The sequence below is a fragment of the Myotis davidii genome, unplaced genomic scaffold (assembly GCF_000327345.1).
Source record: "Myotis davidii unplaced genomic scaffold, ASM32734v1 scaffold134, whole genome shotgun sequence".
Lineage (NCBI taxonomy): Eukaryota > Metazoa > Chordata > Mammalia > Chiroptera > Vespertilionidae > Myotis > Myotis davidii.
This window is the reverse complement of record NW_006288853.1, coordinates 5,812,570-5,826,299: the sequence shown is the minus strand read 5'-3', so window position 1 is coordinate 5,826,299 and position 13,730 is coordinate 5,812,570. Positions and strand designations below refer to the sequence as shown.

The 13,730-nt window shown below is 43.1% G+C and overlaps 2 protein-coding genes across 4 annotated transcripts in view; both read left to right on the top strand.

Annotated features, from left to right (window-relative positions):
* ANXA7 (annexin A7) overlaps positions 1–4,292 on the top strand; it is a 28,938-nt gene extending 24,646 nt beyond the window's left edge. For all 3 annotated transcript variants that reach the window (XM_015562147.1, XM_015562148.1, XM_006760974.1), the window contains 4 exons: positions 252–422; positions 501–576; positions 1,974–2,086; positions 3,866–4,292. In XM_015562147.1, coding sequence (XP_015417633.1) covers positions 252–422; positions 501–576; positions 1,974–2,086; positions 3,866–3,988 — 483 coding nt within the window. In that variant the 3' untranslated portion in view covers positions 3,989–4,292. The remainder of the gene's footprint in view (positions 1–251; positions 423–500; positions 577–1,973; positions 2,087–3,865) is intronic.
* A 7,652-nt stretch (positions 4,293–11,944) lies between these two features.
* CFAP70 (cilia and flagella associated protein 70) overlaps positions 11,945–13,730 on the top strand; it is an 87,257-nt gene continuing 85,471 nt past the window's right edge. Inside the window, 2 exon segments of the mRNA XM_015562111.1 lie at positions 11,945–11,964; positions 12,831–12,880. The gene's annotated coding sequence lies outside the window, so the exon portion shown is untranslated.

Genomic DNA, 13,730 nt, shown 5'->3' with positions numbered 1-13,730 from the left:
AACATTAATGTGAGAAATAAATATTGATCAGCTGCTTCCCACACACACACCCCCAATCGGGGCTCATACCCCAACCAGGGAATGTGCCCTGACTAGGAATTGAACCCTCCACCTTTTGGTGTACAGGATGACGCTCCAACTAACTGAGCCACCAGCCAGGGTTAGGCATTCATCTTTAATAAATGACGAGATTGGAAAGAACATTTTTAATAGGACTTGTACCGCTTCCTTCCGATTTCTGCCTTTTGCAGGGAAACCGTGATGAGAACCAGAATGTGAACCACCAGATGGCTCAGGAAGACGCTCAGCGCCTCTATCAAGCTGGCGAGGGGAAGCTGGGGACAGACGAGTCTTGCTTTAACATGATTCTTGCCACAAGAAGCTTTCCGCAGCTGAGAGCTACCATGGAGGCTTATTCCAGGGTACGAGCCTTTATTTTGCAGACCTGGCTTCAGTTTTAAGGTGTGGAAATACTTTAACCCGATACGTCTTGCCTGCAGGTGGCTAATCGAGATTTGTTAAGCAGTGTTGCCCGCGAGTTTTCCGGAAGCGTGGAAAGTGGTTTGAAGGCCATCTGTAAGATACTTTTGTGTTTTGCTTTATTTTGCTTCTAAATGAGTGAGCTTTTGAGTGTTTTTTGTTCCTATTAAGTAATGATAATATAGCCTCCCGGGAATCTGCTTAAGCAAATGCTGAGCCAGTCTGTTAACGGTTGATGGCAGGATCAATTGGGGTTGTTTCAGAATTATTTGATGTTGGTTCTGTATGCCTTTCTTGAGAACTGTGCAAGAATATCTGGTAGCCCTGGCCAAATACTCAGTTGGTTAGAGTGTCGTCCTGATAAGTCAAGGTTGTGAGTTCAGTCCCTAGTCAGGGCACATATAAGAATCAGCCAATGAAGGCATCAATACCCAGGTTCGATTCAGGTCAAGGGCATGTACCTTGGTTGCGGGCACATCTCCAGTAGGGAGTGTGCAGGAGGCAGCTGATCGATGTTTCTCTCTCATCGATGTTTCTTCCTCCTCCTCCCCCTCACCTTTCCCTTCCTTTCTCTAAAAATCAGTCAATAAAAACTTTTAAAAATATATGTTTATATATATATGATTGTAACATTTCCATTAAAGTGACTGGGAAAGCACTATGGAACGGTGAGTGCCACTACACAAAGCATCATTTATGAGCCTGCCCCCGCCCCCAAAACAAACAAACAAACAAACAACCACTTCTCAAGTACTCAGCCCAAGGGACTCTTTTCCCTTTTGGAATTAAATACCAAATCTCTGGTGTCCTGATATTCAGCCTCATGAACTGGAACTATTATTCTCATGGAGAATATAGGACCAAAGAGAGTATTAGTAACACATTGGTATTAGCAATTGAGTGTCTTACAAATAATACTGTAGTATTATAGCTAAATTATTAACAAACATTCTCTACCATCTGCAGGAAGAGACTTTGCTAAGTTAATTTTACTAAGAAATGTAAGATTTCTTACCTGTTAGATTTTTTACCACAGAGCCACACTGGCCAGGGCAGATTTCTTATTATTCTGAAATCGTTGCTCAGATCTGTGTTTTCTCTTTTATATTATTTGTATCTCATATCCTTCTCTGGGGAAATGTTCTCTTTGACTCCTAGAATTCAGACTTCATCATTGCTTTTAAGTGAGATACTGCTAAGGCAGAGTTGCTATGTATCTTCTCATTGTGAGGGGCAAAAGTACAAAGAATCTAAGCGCTTGCATCTGTGGAGAGGAAATGGGTTTTGGGCGGGGGGGGGGCAGGGGGAGTCTTTTAGAATTGAAAGTAGCTTGTCCCGTGCATCTAGAAAGAAAGGTGATACAAATGCAGGGGGAGAATATTTTCAGCTGCGGGTTTCTGAGAGGATGGCATGGGGGGACGGACCCCGGGCAGGCGAGAGGTGAGCGGGGAGCCGGAGCGCGGGCGCGTTTCTGAGGCGCCTCTGCCTTGCAGTGCAGTGCGCCCTGAACCGCCAGGCCTTCTTCGCTGAGAGGCTCTACTACTCCATGAAAGGCGCCGGCACGGACGACTCCACGCTGGTCAGGATCGTGGTCACTCGGAGTGAGGTGAGCCTTTCTCCTCTTGTCTGATCGCAGTTCCTTTTGAATGTTGATTTCTTAGAAGTGCCTCAGCTGGCTGTCAGTCCCTCAGGAGGACGTTAAGGAAAAGCTGTCGTTGTCACTGCCTTGTGTAGAGCAGTGGTAGTTGGTCCTTTCCTCATCCACGAGAGAGGCTTGCTCAGTGAAGCGGACACTGTACTGTCCTCGGGCAGCAGGCAGCGCCCAGAGGTGTGCCCACCTGAGAAGGCCTGGAGGGACTAGGTCACTAGTTGAAGGCAAGTTAGAAGATGGTTTTTGGTTTTCATTTTGCTGATGTAAAAAATTGTCTAAAAGACCTATTTCATTTTATTGGTTATGAAAAATTCCTGAAATTTAGCATACCTTCCTAATCATAAAACAAAAAATTTATCTTTGTCTCTTTACCTAAATATAGCTTCAAATGTTTTCTTTGATTTTTAAATATTCATTGGGTATTTTTTATTGAAAGAAAACATACATATACAACTAAATTATACTGAACAAGATAAATTATTTTTAAAAGGACAACCAGAATAGGGTGTTTTATCTTTTTAAAAAAAATTGATTTCAGAGAGAGGAAGAGGGAGAGAGATGGAAACATCAATGATGAGAAAGAATCATCAATTGGCTGCCTCTTGCACACCCCCTACTGGGGATTGAGCCTGCAACCCAGGCATGTGCCCTGACCAGGAATTGAACCCTTATCTCCTGGTTCATGAGTCGAAGCTCAAACTCTAGCCACACCGGCCAGGCCTGAATAGGGTGTTTTATAAAAGCTCTTTATGTATTTGTTCATAGACCTAACTTTTCTATGCAAGCTATTTTTTTTAGTTGCAATAAAATATACATAATGTAAAACTTACCATTTTAACCTTTTTTTTTTAATACAGTTCAGTGGCATTAAGTACATTCACATTGTTGTGCAACCACCACCACCAGAATTTTTTCACCTGAAATTCCCCACTCGTTAAACAATCCTTTACCATTCTTTCTCCACAACCCCTGGCAACCACCATTCTGCTTTCTGTCCCTATAATTGATTACCCCTAGGTACCTTAAATAAGTGGAAATATCCTGTATTTATCCTGTTGTGACTATTTTTTTCACTTAGGATAATGTCTTCAGGGTTCATCCATGTTGTATCTTGTGTCAGAATTTCCTTCCCTTTTAGGACTGAGTGATATTTATTGTCTGTATATCCCACCGTTCGTTTATCCTTTCGTCTGTCAGTGGACACTCAGGTTGCTCCCACCTTTTGGCTGTTGTGAACGATGCTGCTCTGAGCATGCGTACATATATTTTGAGTCCCTGCTTTTCATTTTTATGTATATACCCAGAAGTGGAATTGCTGTATCATATGGCAATTATATTTTGTTACTGTTTTAAGGAACCGCCATACCATTCCCCACAGTGGTTGCCTATTTTACAGCCCTGCTAGCAATCCACAAGGGTTCCAACTTCACATCCTTGCCCACACTTGTTATTTTCTGTGTTTTTTTTATAATAGCGATTTGATTATCAAATGGTTTTTAAATGACTAATACTTTTGGAATAATAGAGGAGACTCGTACCATCCTTATCCGATATTTTTACAGAACAGTGAATCGGACCTTCCTGGGTAGTTGCTAGCCATAAAGTGTCAGTCGCTTGGTGTTATTTCCCCTCTGCTTTGATGATAATTAGGACCTTTTCACTCTCAAAAAACAATTCAAATAAATGCCTTGGCGGCTTTTTTCTAACATTGAAAATATCATCTCTTGCACGCAGATTGACCTTGTACAAATAAAACAGATGTTCTGCCAGATGTATCAGAAGACCCTGGGCACCATGATAGCCAGTGACACGAGCGGAGATTACCGAAAGCTGCTGCTCGCCATCGTGGGCCAGTAGGAGGGATTTTTTTGAATGAATGAAGCTGTTCAAAGCTTATCTTTCAAAGCAGTGCTGACCTGCATGCAGCGATAGCAACCATCATGTAACCAAAAGAACGTTTTATTAAAGACTGTGTCAGGCTTGTGCTTGGTTTGCACATGCGGTTATTGCCTTAATTCCAATGTTATTTTTCTCTCTATACAGTCAATGTAAAGCCATAGTCGTAATGTAGATTTAATGGACTGTTTGTAAAGTATACTTTTCTCACTGCACTTATTCTAATCAGAATACCAAATTGAATAAAAATCACAACGATCTCTAATTCTGTGTAATGATACTGAATTTTTATAAAGGTTGCTAAAAATTCTGCCTGCCAAAGTCCTACTAGGTCCATTGGGCAGTTATAATTGATGGTATTTCAAAACTATTACTTAAAAAAAAATTTTTAGCTCTTTTAACCTAGAATACTTTACATCTTATCTATACTAATAAAAGGATAATATGCAAATGGTTGGGACGCCCTCATGCAGGACGACCGATCAGCTGGAGGCTGTGTGCGCAGCAGGCGCTTGTGGGTGGGGACTTGCAGCGTTGGGGACAGGGAGGCCTTTGTGCGCCTGCACCAGGGGTCTGCAGGCCTGCCCTGGCTCCGGCCTGCCTCTTTGGGGCAATCCATCAAGGAGCCCCAGATGGGTGGGCGGGGCCTACCTCTTTGGGGCGATGGATCACGGGGCTCCCACACTGTGACAGGGCACAGGCCAGGCTGGGGGACCCCCCCTGAGTGCATGAATTTTGTGCACCAGGCCACTGGTTTTATATAAATTAGTATTCTATACTCATAAACACTCATCTTTACACATAGAAAATAGATTAGTATTGCCTGTAACAACTTTTAAAAGGGATTAAGTATTATATGCATAAAATATATAGCTACTTTTATGCCTATTAAAACCTCCTAAATATCTTTATTGACCCCTGATTTAAAAAAATATATATATATTTAGCCCTAGCCAGTTTGATAGAGCAGTGGCCCTCGAACTGAAGAGTCCCAGGTTCAATTAACTTTATACCCATTAGCAATCACTCCTCATTCCCCCTCCTGTCCAGCTCGTGGCAATCACGAATCTATACTGTCTGTCTCTCTGGATTTGCCTATTTGGGACTTTTCATCTGAATGAAATAATATAATATATGGCCCTTTATGTCTGGCTTCTTTTCAATTAACATACTGTTTTTTAAGATCTGTTGTTGCATAAATCAATACTTCATGTATTTAATGGCTGAATAATCCATTGTTTAGATTATATATACATTTTATACCTTCATTAATTGATAGGCATTTGTGTTTTCCCATTTTGGTTTTGAATAATACTGTTATGAACATTCTTGTACAAATTTTGGGAGGATACATGTTTTCACTTCTCTTGGCTATGGAACTAGGAATTGCTGGATCATATATCTTCATATTAACTTTTTGAGGATCTGCTAAATGGTTTTCCAAAGCAGTAGCATCTACCAGCAACAAATGAGGTTTCTAATTTCTCCTCATTTTCACCATCACTATCATTATCTCTTGTGTTTTTGTTTTTAATGTATTTTTATTGATTTCAGAGGAAGGGAGAGGGAGAGAGAGAGAAACATCAATGATGAGAGAATCATTGATCAGCTGCCTCCTGCATGCCCCCTACTGGGGATTGAGCCCGCAACCTGAGCATGTGTCCTTGACTGGAATCGAACCCGGGACCTTTCAGTCCGCAGGCTGATGCTCTATCCACGGAGCTAAACTGGCTAGGGTTACTGTGTGGTTTTGATTTGCATTTCCCTAATGACTAATGAGCTATTTCCTTGTGTTTATTGGTCATTTGCATATCTCCTTTAGAAAAATGTCTATTCAAATACCTTGCCCATTTTTAGATTGTGTTGTCTTTTTATTGTTGAGTTGTAGGGTTATTTATATATTCTGGATAGTAGACACTTATCAGATATGATTTTGTTTTGTATTATTTTATGATACGGTCAGTCATGTGGGCTCAAGAAATTTATCTCCCGGGATGTACTCCCCATGGTCAACTTATCACCAGGACGGGACTGGGCTGAGGCAGGTCTGCTGTGGCACGGTCTGAGATATGTGGGGTCTTGACTTCTTCAAGGAAAGAATTGAAGGCACGAGTCCAGGTGATTTTTAGAGCATGTTTACTAACGCTTGGGATAGTTAAACAAAGGTAGGCCTTAGGATAGAAGTGGACTCGGGAAAGGAGGTCACAGTAACAGAAGTGAGCTCGGCTGGGCTGCCTAGACTCACTAATGAGTCATAGTCACAGAAGTGAGCCAAGATGGGGCTGCTTTTGGCTCACTGAAAAGCTAGGCAAGAGGAGGACCCTTGGAGCTTAGGAGAGAGGAAGTTCACACCTGAAGAAAGGGAGCCTTGGGCACGCTCAAGGGAGAGCATGCACAAGCACTGGGACCTTTGTCTTGAGGGTTTTTATCTGTTTTCTAAAAGTGGGAATTTTAGGGGAGTCTCCGGGGAAGATCTCAACAGAATATTCATCAGCCTTCCTGGTGTGTCCTCTAATATGCTGATGCACCAAAACGAGTGTATGGAGGGATTTCAGGTCATCCTCTGGTCAGCTTCGCCTCTATCTTGGATTTGTCTGGCTCTGATGTTTTGTTGTTGTTCTGTTATTTATTCCTCTGACTTTATCCATTCTTCCGTTTGGCTGGCACTAATGGCACTAACTGGGTCTCTGTTACCTCCCTGACTAGGCTGATGTAAGTTGCTCTCTCTGGTTGGGGAGGAGAGATGTAAACCATTTGTTCCTAAGTGTCCTTGTGAGGAAGGTTAGTAAGAAGCTAGGAAAATTCCCTGGCAAGTGGATTGGGGAAACTCAGATAGATAGCTAAACAGATGGCCCAGGAATTTGCAGCAGCTAATAAAATTACAAGGTCTTATCTTCCCTAACCAAGGACACTTAGAAGCAAATGGTTTACACATTCCAGACAGTGCAGAAGGCAGACCAGCCTTGATCCCAGTCCCTTTCTGGTGACATTCTTTTTTGTTGTTGTTAATCTTCATCCAAGGTTATTTTTCCATTGATTTTTAGATGGTGTGGAGAGAGGCGGGGGCAGGGAGGGAGACACAGAGAGAGAAACATCAATTGGTTGCCTCCCACATGTGCCCCAACCAGGGCCAGGGATTGAGCCTGCAACTGAGGTATATGCCCTTAACTGAAATCGAACCTGGGACCCTTCAGTTTGAGTGCCCATGCTCAATCCACTGAGCCAAAGCTGCAAGAACTGGTGACATTCTTTGAAGGTGAAACTGACCAGAGAATGACCATTTTGATGCATCAGCATATCAAAGGACCCAGCACACTCTCTCCCTTGAGCAGGCCTGTGCCTGCATCCCCCCTCCTTTCCTCAGGCATGTATCTTTGCTTTCCTTTTCTTAAGCTCTAAAGGTTCCCAGGAGACTTGCAACCTGGGGAGCAGTGAGCAGCGACAACTCATCTCGGGCTAACTCCCTGAACCTGACTCCAAGGTCCCTCCTTTTGCCTCTAACTTGTTTCCTGAGTCCATGCCGCCCAGCACGGGTCCCTTCTGCTCTGTGATTTCCTTTCTCAAGGGCTGAGGCAGCCTTGCCTAGGCCTGGCTCTTCCTCACTCATGTTTCCGAAGGACCAAGGCAGCTCTACCTAAGCTCACTCCTGTTGCTAAGATCTTGCCTCTTCCATCTCAAGCCCTTGCTCTGTTTCACTGCCCCCAGCTTTAGTAAACATACTCTCAAAACTACCTGCACTCATTTCATGAAATCTTCCCTGCGTGAAGTCAAGAACCCACACATCACAGATTGTGCCAGGGCAGACCTGCCTTGGTCCTGGTCCCTTTCCAGTAACACTTGGTTAGGGTGGATGGGGTCTTGTGATTTATTAGCTGGCTGTTAATCGCTCAGATGTTTGTTTAACTGTCTCAGTTTCCCCATTCCACTTGCCAGGGAATTTTCCTAGCTTTTTACTAACCTGCTTTAAACTGAAGGCCCAAATTTTATGCAGAGTAAGAGTCTAAGGCAGCGGTTCCCAACCTGTGGGTCGCGACCCCTTTGGGGGTCGAACAACCCTCTCACAGGGGTCGCCTACGACCATCCTGCACATCAGATATTTACATTATGATTCATAACAGCAACATTAGAGTTACAAAGTAGCAATGGAAATAATTTTATGGTTGGGTCACAACATGAGGAACTGTATTTAAAAGGGCCGGAAGGTTGAGAACCACTGGTAAGGGTTCTTTGTCAGGGGCGTCTCCCCTGCTCTGTACACCAGGAAGAACCTCAGACTGAACTCTTGGCTTCCCACACTATGACTTGCCTGTGTCAACCACTGCAGGGAAACCCTGCTTTCATTTTTCTACCAACGGTCTGAGACCTGCCCTCCAATCAGAACTGTACAATTTGGATACCTCATGTGCAAAAAACTGACCTAATTCAGAACCTGGGCGGGCGGGAACTTTTGCTATAAAAGGTGGCCACCCCTTTGTCTTGGTGGAACACAATTTAGGTTGTTACTTGAATCTGTCTCCACGCGGCAACTCCTTTTGCTCACATAAATGCTTTTCTTTATTACAGTCTAAAATTAATTTTGGTTTACTGACAGGTGCAGCCACAAAAGGAAACACAATAGAGGCTCAGAAAAACAATTTATTATACTCAAATGTCCTAGAGACGGGAGGCACTGCACACACAGGGTCAAATGGGAAAGATGCCAGGGTGGTAAGGAGCCTGGGGGAGTACTTAGGAATGGCCTTTATTGGGGTGTCTGAGGGAAAGGCGAGGGAGGGCGAGGTAAGCAGATTAGGGTTGGCTGGTTTGAATAAATGTGGGTGGCCTTCAGTTGCCTGGTAACTGGCCCTGGGGTGATTAAGGTAGAGAAATGATAGCTTCTTGGGGTGCAGAGCCAGATACTGGAGGTGTAGCTCTAGTTTGGCTAGTTTGCATATCGAAGACATGCTCCTGGCTGGGCCCCTTGCCATCTGTAAGAACTGGCTTCTCAGAGAGGGGATCTCCTATCTAGAATGTTTTTTTATGATGCCACATAACATACAAAAAATCATATACGCCTGGCCTGTGTGGCTCAGTGGTTGAGCACTGACCCAGGCACCAGGAGGTTACCGGTTTGATTCCCAGTCAGAACACATGCCCAGGTTTCCGGCTTGATCCCCAGTAGGGGGCGTGCAGGAGGCAGCAGATCAATGATTGTCATTGATAGTTCGATCCCTTTCTCCCTCTTTCTTCCTCTCTGAAATCGATTTTAAAAATATTAAAAATTATATACAGGTTGGGCAAAAGTAGGTTTACAGTTTTCATTTGGAAAACAGTACAATAATTAATAATACAAAAATAAACTTTAATGTATTCACAACTGTAAACCTGCTTTTGCCCCACCCTGTATACATACACACATGTGCACACACAGTTTAGATTTACAAATATTTTCTCCCATTCTGTGGGTTGTCTTAACTTTCTCGATTGTATCCTTTGATACACAGAACTTTAAAATTTTGACGAAGTACAATTTCTCCTATTTTTTTTTGTTACTTGTATTTGTGGGGGTTATGTCTAAGAAACCATTGCCTAATGTAAGCTCGGGATGATTTACCCTTATGTTTTTTTCCAAAACTTTTATAGTTTTGGTTCTTATATTGAAGTCGTTGACATTTTAGTTAATATTTATACGTGGTGTGAGGTAGGTGTTATCTTCTTTCTTTTGCATTTCTATATCCAGTTGTCCCAGCATTATTGAAAAGACTATTCTTTCCCAATTGAATTGTCTTGATACCCTTATGCCAAAAATCAGCCATAAATATAAAGGTTTATTTCTGAACTCTCAGTTTGATTCCATTTATATTTTTATCCTTAGACCTTGATTTCTGTACTAGATTACTTGCTAACAGGAGCTTTATAATAAGTTAGAAATTGGGAAGTGTGTGTCTTCCAACTATGTTCTTTTTCAAGATTGTGTTGGCTATTCTGGGTACCTTGCATCTCCATATTAATTTTAGAATTCACTTATCACAGAGTGGTAGGTATAATTTAAAATTTTGTTTTAAAGTAATTTCAAATGTATAGAAAAGTGCCCAAAACAGTATAAAGAACTCCCATGTCCCTATTCACTCAGGTTCTGAAGTAGTTAACATTTTACTGGCTCATTGCTCACTCTGTATGTGTGTGTACGTGTGCATAACTCTTGTTATTAGCCTTTCCCTGGACCTTTGGGGGGTTAACAGAGCCCACAGCAGACATGGCGTCCTGTCACTCCTAATCACTCCCATGTGTATTTCCCCCCAAACAGGGTCACTCTCCTACATGACAGTCAATGACCTTCCACATCAGGAAATCAGTATTGGCACAACACTACCATCCAGTCCACGAAGCTCATTCACATTTCTCCCACCGTCCCAGCAATGTCCCTTTTCCTTTCTCATCCAAAAATCTCTAGGAGAGTATATATTGCATTTAGTTGTCGTGTATTCTGAGACTCCTTTAGTCTGGAGCAGTTCCAAGTCTTTCATATCCTTGACAGTGTTAAAGAGTACAGGCCTTACTTTCTATAGCAGTGATGGCGAACCTGCGACACGCGTGTCAGAGGTGACACGCGAACTCATTTTTTTGGTTGATTTTTGTTAAATGGCACTTAAATATATAAAATATCAAAAATATAAATCTTTGTTTTACTATGGTTGCAAATATCAAAACATTTCTATATGTGACACGGCACCAGAGTTAAGTTAGGGTTTTTCAAAATGCTGACACGCCGAGCTCAAAAGGTTCGCCATCACTGTTCTATAGGATGGCCTACACATTTGGGTCCCTCATGGCAGGAAAACCAAAAAATGATGCTTTGCCTTTTCTCTGTGAGTCTCATCAGGCTCCTCCCAACATTGGTGATGTTAACCTTGATAACCTGATCATGTTGGTTTCTTCAACTATCTAGTTTTCCCCTTTGTGATTGATCAGTATTCAAAAATCATGCTACTATCCTATCCCTCATCAAACCTCCACCCATCAACCATTGAAGATTTCTGCCTGAATCATTAACACCTTTATAGTGGGTGCCAAATGGTAATTCTCTATTTCCACCATTTCCTCTTCATTATTGAGTGGCATCCTACGGTTAGAGCTGTCCTTTCCATGTATTTAGATCAATGTGAACTTGTGTATTCTTATTTTAATTGATTGTCATTCGTTCTTATCACTGCTTATTCCGATGCTCAGATTTGGCCAGTGGAGCCCCTTCCAGCTGGCTGTTAAAGACTGCAACATTTTAATGGCTGTATCCTGCTAAGGTTCCTCCGTGCTGTGACTGCTTTGTAAGATGCTATTTTGTGAATATATGTGTTTCTTCATCCACTCTTCTGCTGATGGCATTTGGGTTCTCCCCAGTGTTTGCTATTGTGTTTTGCTATTTCAACTCTAATGTTACACTTGAACTGTATTGAAATCTTTCATAACATCATGTACTTCGAGGCTGTGTATTGTATAAATACTAAGCACCAGAAGCAGCGTTTTGCACTCCGAGAGTCAGGCTAGCTTTTAAAATACTGTCTTATCTGCATTTTTCACGGAGAAAGATTTAAATGACCTGTTTTCACAAACATTTAATAAAGGTTTTATCTTTACATAAATTTCCTTTTGCACCCCTTCTATTTACGTAGGGGTAGTGAAAGACAAGGGCTGAGAAAGCAAAATTAAAAGGCGGAAAACGTTACACCGAGCCCTAACTTTTGCCGAGGGAAAGTGCCGCCGCGGAGACGGGACTGCGGGGGCCAATCAGCACGCGTTCCGGCGCGCAGGCGCAGAAACTCACATTCCCACCCGGCCGGTTCTGCCCCCAAACGTTATCGCGAGTCTTGGGGGGAAACGTCTGGTAACTGCAGAAACTAAGTTCTCGCGAGAGGTAATTGGTTGCTATAGTTGCGAAAACACAGCTGTGGCTGTCGCAGGTAAGACAGCTGTCTCCTCAGAAAACCCCTTCTTCCCGGGCTCCCCACACCGCCCCGCGGCCGCACGCCGTTACCGCAGTCTCCGCTCTCAGCAGTGGCTGACCTGAAGCGCATCCCTGCGCGGCTGCACCCCCAAACGCACCCAAACGCCACCGACCCCGCTAAAGCGACGCCCCGCCAAGCCCAGGCCTCCCACCCAAACGGGACAAAGACCCCTGGGCTTTGCGCAGACTGCGCCCGCCGCAGACCACACTCCTCCCGTCGGCTCCTTCATCTGACAGTTAGATTCTAACTGGTTCCTAAGGGACGCTTCTCCTGCGCCGCCTTCTGAGCAGATGACAAGGGATGGGTGCCGGGTGGGCGCTAGGAGTCCCGCCTGACGGCCCTGGCCATTACTTGTAATGAGCCGTATTCTTGCATTCGTTACTCAACAATAGGCCGCTAATGCCTCTTGCAGAGCAGACGTGGTGCCAGGCCCTGAGAGGCTGTGAATATGAATGACAGATTACTTGTTTTTTATTTGTCTTTTATTTTTATTTTTTGTTAATCCTCACCCAAGGATATTTTTCCATTGATTTTTACAGAGAGGGGGAAGGAGAGGGAGATACAGAGAGAGAAACATTGATGTGAGAGAGACACAGCGATTGGTTGCCTCCCCCACACGCCCTGACCAGGGCCAGGGATTGAGCCTACAAGGGAGGTACATGCCCTTGACTGGAATCCAATCGGGACACCCCTCAGTCAGCAGGCGGAGGCTCTGTCCACTGAGCAACACCAGCTAGGGCGACTACTTGTCCTGAAGGGGGTAACTGAGCATTCAGAAAAGCAGTGAATATTAATAATGCCATTTGTGCTTTGCTTCATAGGCTAAACACGTTTACTATTACAGTGGCTATTCACGACAAAGGCGAAACAGGTCAGAAATTTTATCCATTTTACAGAAGGTGAAACTGAGGCTGAGAGAAATTAGGCATTTGTCCAGGGTCAGGCTAGTAAAGACCTAGTTCATGTGGTGCTCTTGAAAAGAAAAGAAGAAAACGAATGCAAAAGGTCATTTCAAATGTAAGCCGAGCTAGGTTGTCAGGGCCACTTAGGCCTGGAGACATGGTGTTGAACAAGTGATAGGAGACTTTTAGGTGAATGGGAAAATGAAGGCGGAGCTGTGAAGAGGCAGAATAATTTTAAAGTCTGGGGGCAGCAAGAAGGTATCTCATTATTTTGTACCACCAGGACTAGACACAATTAGCATAGACAGGGGTCCTCAAACTACGGCCCGCGGGCCCCATGCAAATACAAATATTGTATTTGTTCCCGTTTTGTTTTTTTACTTCAAAATAAGATATGTGCAGTGTGCATAGGAATTTGTTCATAGTTTTTTTTTTTAACTATAGTCCGGCCCTCCAACGGTTTGAGGGACAGTGAACTGTCCCCGTTTAAAAAGTTTGAGGACCCCTGGGATAGTATATCCTAAGTAAACGTTTGAATTGCATTAAGTTCTACTTTGAATTGAGTCAGAAAACATGACCTTAAAAAAAACACACAGATATCCAGTTCATTTTTGAAATGGTGTCCTCGGTGTTATAAAATAATTAGAAAACATCTTTGACTAAATAAGACATATGTCAGGACTTTTTCCAGTGGACTAACCATTCGATGTGTCTGCTTCTTTCCATCTATATCTATATCTATATCTATATCTATATCTATATCTATATCTATCTATCTATCCCTATCTATCTATCCCTATCTCTCTCTCTCTCTATATA